The sequence below is a fragment of the Sinocyclocheilus grahami genome, unplaced genomic scaffold (assembly GCF_001515645.1).
Source record: "Sinocyclocheilus grahami isolate Dianchi unplaced genomic scaffold, SAMN03320097.WGS_v1.1 scaffold3138.1, whole genome shotgun sequence".
NCBI classification, from domain to species: domain Eukaryota; kingdom Metazoa; phylum Chordata; class Actinopteri; order Cypriniformes; family Cyprinidae; genus Sinocyclocheilus; species Sinocyclocheilus grahami.
Window position 1 is genome coordinate 18609 of NW_015508303.1, and position 4638 is coordinate 23246.

General features: G+C 49.7%; 1 protein-coding gene across 1 annotated transcript in view; it reads left to right on the forward strand.

The window, feature by feature from the left end:
* The window catches only part of LOC107576037 (la-related protein 6-like), a 12755-nt gene extending 8465 nt beyond the window's left edge, over window positions 1-4290 (forward strand). Inside the window, exons 3-4 of the mRNA XM_016262311.1 lie at window positions 856-1035; window positions 2881-4290. Of these exons, the coding sequence (XP_016117797.1) occupies window positions 856-1035; window positions 2881-3759 (1059 nt within the window). The 3' untranslated portion in view covers window positions 3760-4290. The remainder of the gene's footprint in view (window positions 1-855; window positions 1036-2880) is intronic.
* The last annotated feature ends 348 nt before the right edge of the window (window positions 4291-4638 follow it).

Genomic DNA, 4638 nt, shown 5'->3' on the forward strand with positions numbered 1-4638 from the left:
GTTGTTGTTTCTATTTTGCTTTTTTTTGACCTGATAGCATCTGGCAAAGGGACTACCAATGAAAACTAGCCTTTGGGCTAATTTGGGTACATTTACATTTACTTTCATTCATTGATTAATGTACACTATCCCTTTTCTGTGAAATAAATCAAGATTATTTTTCCAACCCCATTGGCAGAAATTCTTGTTTTAAGCAAAAACTCACTTAAGTGATGCATTTTTCTGAATCTTATGTCATTTTGCGTCAAGTACATGTATCTTGATTCAAAAAAAGTTTGTACCAGAAAACAAGACAGAAATGCAAAGAAAATCGTTTTTTGCAGTACAAATAAGAACACGAATATAAATACCATTATAGACGTTTACCCAACTATGACGGCTTCTGAGAACCCTGGAGAGGTGAAAAGAGTCTCTGTGAATCTAAAAGGGACAGTTCACCCAAAAATTAAAAATTCTGTCATTACTCACCCTCATGTCGTTCTCTACACGATGAAGGTCTATAAACGTAGCAAGGAGATCGGTAAAATAATCCATGTGACATCAGGTGTTCAACGGTAATTTTATGAAGCTACGAACCCCTGATGTCACATGGATTATTTTACCGATCTCCTTGCTACGTTCCTGAGCCTTGATCGTGTAAGGATCCTTGCTGTCGATGGAGGGTCAGAGAGCTCTCAGATTCAATCAAAAATATCTTAATTTGTGTTCCGAAGATGAACGAAGGTCTTGCGGGTTTAGAACGACATGAGGGTGAGTAATTAATGACAGAATTTTCATTTTTGGCTGAACTATCCCTTTAACATGATTGATGGTCATACCTGAAGGAGGTTAAATGCCTCTCCGTCTCTTCCTCAGGTCAAGCACTTGACGCGGGACTGGAGAACCACGGCGTACGCCTTGCGTCACTCCGAGCTGCTGGAGCTGAACGATGAGGGCCGTAAGGTGCGACGCAGGACGACGGTGCCGGTGTTCGCCAGCGAGTCTCTGCCGAGTCGCATGCTGCTGCTGAGTGAGCTCAAGCGCTGGCCGGAGCTGGTAGTCGCGCTCGGGGGCTCGGGGCCGCAGGAGCGGCTGATGGAGCTCCTGCTGAAAGCATTCGGAAACTACGGGTCCATCGCCTCTGTACGGGTTTACGGGTTCGGGAAGGACTTGCCGGCCGATCTGAAGAAACTGAGTGGGCGTTACTCTCAGCTGGGAACGGAGGAGTGCGCCATAGTGGAGTTCGAAGAAGTGGAGGCGGCGATGAAGGCCCACGAGGCGGTCGGTGGAGAAGGAGGTGCGTCTTTGGGATTAAAGGTCGTTCTAATTGGCACCAAGCCTCCCAAGAAAAAGGTCCCGAAGGACCGGTCGCGGGACGAGGGAGTCGGCGGCATGCGCAAGAGTCGCTCGCTCAACAGCCGCGTTCGAGAGTTGCAGTATCACGGCGACGACTCCGCGGCGAGTTCCTCGGAAACCGAAAGCAATCCCACGTCGCCGCGTTTGGCACGCAAGTCGCGCTCCTGCAACAAGCTCAGCCCCACCATTGTAGTTCCCAACCACCTGAGTCCGGTGGTGTCTCCTCGATCCAGTCCCTGGAGCAGCCCCTGCACCCAGCGCAAGACGCACCACTCGGGGAAGTTTCCGCTGGTCAGCGAGGGCCGCTTAAGCCCCGAGCCGGGTCGCCGATGGGCGGACTATTCCTCGGACAGCAGCTTGACCCCTTTGGGAAGCCCTTGGGTCCAGCGGAGGAAGCAGGTGGCCAGTCAGGAGAGCAGCCCGGTGGGAAGCCCGATGCTCGGGAGGAAGATCCAGAACGCAGATGGGCTTCCCCCAGGTGTGGTTCGGCTCCCGAGGGGTCCGGATGGGACAAGAGGCTTCCACTCTTGCTTTTTTTTGACCTGATAGCATCTGGCAAAGGGACTACCAATGAAAACTAGCCTTTGGGCTAATTTGGGCACATTTACATTTACTTTCATTCATTGATTAATGTACACTATCCCTTTTCTGTGAAATAAATCAAGATTATTTTTCCAACCCCATTGGCAGAAATTCTTGTTTTAAGCAAAAACTCACTTAAGTGATGCATTTTTCTGAATCTTATGTCATTTTGCGTCAAGTACATGTATCTTGATTCAAAAAAAGTTTGTACCAGAAAACAAGACAGAAATGCAAAGAAAATCGTTTTTTGCAGTACAAATAAGAACACGAATATAAATACCATTATAGACGTTTACCCAACTATGACGGCTTCTGAGAACCCTGGAGAGGTGAAAAGAGTCTCTGTGAATCTAAAAGGGACAGTTCACCCAAAAATAAAAAATTCTGTCATTACTCACCCTCATGTCGTTCTCTACACGATGAAGGTCTATAAACGTAGCAAGGAGATCGGTAAAATAATCCATGACATCAGGTGTTCAACGGTAATTTTATGAAGCTACGAACCCCTGATGTCACATGGATTATTTTACCGATCTCCTTGCTACGTTCCTGAGCCTTGATCGTGTAAGGATCCTTGCTGTCGATGGAGGGTCAGAGAGCTCTCAGATTCAATCAAAAATATCTTAATTTGTGTTCCGAAGATGAACGAAGGTCTTGCGGGTTTAGAACGACATGAGGGTGAGTAATTAATGACAGAATTTTCATTTTTGGCTGAACTATCCCTTTAACATGATTGATGGTCATACCTGAAGGAGGTTAAATGCCTCTCCGTCTCTTCCTCAGGTCAAGCACTTGACGCGGGACTGGAGAACCACGGCGTACGCCTTGCGTCACTCCGAGCTGCTGGAGCTGAACGATGAGGGCCGTAAGGTGCGACGCAGGACGACGGTGCCGGTGTTCGCCAGCGAGTCTCTGCCGAGTCGCATGCTGCTGCTGAGTGAGCTCAAGCGCTGGCCGGAGCTGGTAGTCGCGCTCGGGGCCGACGGCGAGCAGGAGCGGCTGATGGAGCTCCTGCTGAAAGCATTCGGAAACTACGGGTCCATCGCCTCTGTACGGGTTCTCAAACCCGGGAAGGACTTGCCGGCCGATCTGAAGAAACTGAGTGGGCGTTACTCTCAGCTGGGAACGGAGGAGTGCGCCATAGTGGAGTTCGAAGAAGTGGAGGCGGCGATGAAGGCCCACGAGGCGGTCGGTGGAGAAGGAGGTGCGTCTTTGGGATTAAAGGTCGTTCTAATTGGCACCAAGCCTCCCAAGAAAAAGGTCCCGAAGGACCGGTCGCGGGACGAGGGAGTCGGCGGCATGCGCAAGAGTCGCTCGCTCAACAGCCGCGTTCGAGAGTTGCAGTATCACGGCGACGACTCCGCGGCGAGTTCCTCGGAAACCGAAAGCAATCCCACGTCGCCGCGTTTGGCACGCAAGTCGCGCTCCTGCAACAAGCTCAGCCCCACCATTGTAGTTCCCAACCACCTGAGTCCGGTGGTGTCTCCTCGATCCAGTCCCTGGAGCAGCCCCTGCACCCAGCGCAAGACGCACCACTCGGGGAAGTTTCCGCTGGTCAGCGAGGGCCGCTTAAGCCCCGAGCCGGGTCGCCGATGGGCGGACTATTCCTCGGACAGCAGCTTGACCCCTTTGGGAAGCCCTTGGGTCCAGCGGAGGAAGCAGGTGGCCAGTCAGGAGAGTAGCCCGGTGGGAAGCCCGATGCTCGGGAGGAAGATCCAGAACGCAGATGGGCTTCCCCCAGGTGTGGTTCGGCTCCCGAGGGGTCCGGATGGGACAAGAGGCTTCCACTCATCTCCCTCCGGAGAGCGAGACAAGGCTGCATCCACGCAAACCTGCCTCTAAAGACCGTCCCTCTCGACCCTCGCACTCTCAAAGCAGTCGTGACATCTCCGTAGGACTGACCTGTCTTTTGTAACACCTTTTTTCTATATGCCATTTTTGTTGACGTTTTATACATCTTAATTTCTCGCTGAATGATGGCATCACAAGGGAAGCTGTTCTGAAAGTGTTTGAGTTTTAAATTCTGACTCGTGTAAATGGATTCTGTGTGGCTCAGGCGTTCGGATGTGATCTCGGCCTTTCTGACGACGCCGCCGCCGTGATCCCGGGAGCTGGAAATATATTTAGTTTTATTTGCTTTAACTTCCGTTTCGTTTCTGTCTTCGGACATGCTTCTCATTTTAGTGCTTTACAGATCAGATGGGACCCGTTTTTTTTGTTTCGTTTCTCTGTTCTTCAGGTTGAGTCCTCTCTGTGAAAGAGTGTTTGAGGTTTCTGTCCTGAGCACAAATGCCTCGTATCTGCCTTCAATCTGGGTTTAGGCGATGCACCGTCTGCTTCCTTACTGTACAAATAAATCACTACAATCGCAGTTATCTGGGGTATTGCTCATTTCTTCAGATACAATATTGTCTTGCTTTTGGCCATTTTGTTTTGCATTTGTTGCCCTTCAGATTTCATGCAAATCAGTGGCTCTCTGCTGCACTCGGATTGAATTATTGTACAAAATATGCACCAAAAATGTATTAATGTTACAATCAACTGCATAAGCCCAACAATATGCACAAGTATGGTTATGTAAATGCATTAACGGCAGAAGTGTGAGTTACCAGTCTAACACATTGAACAAACACTGGGCTAAATATTGTATTTGCATGCGTCTTATTACCAAGTGACAGATTAATCAGTGCCAAGAGTTTGACTCGATTCTTTGGCATCAAA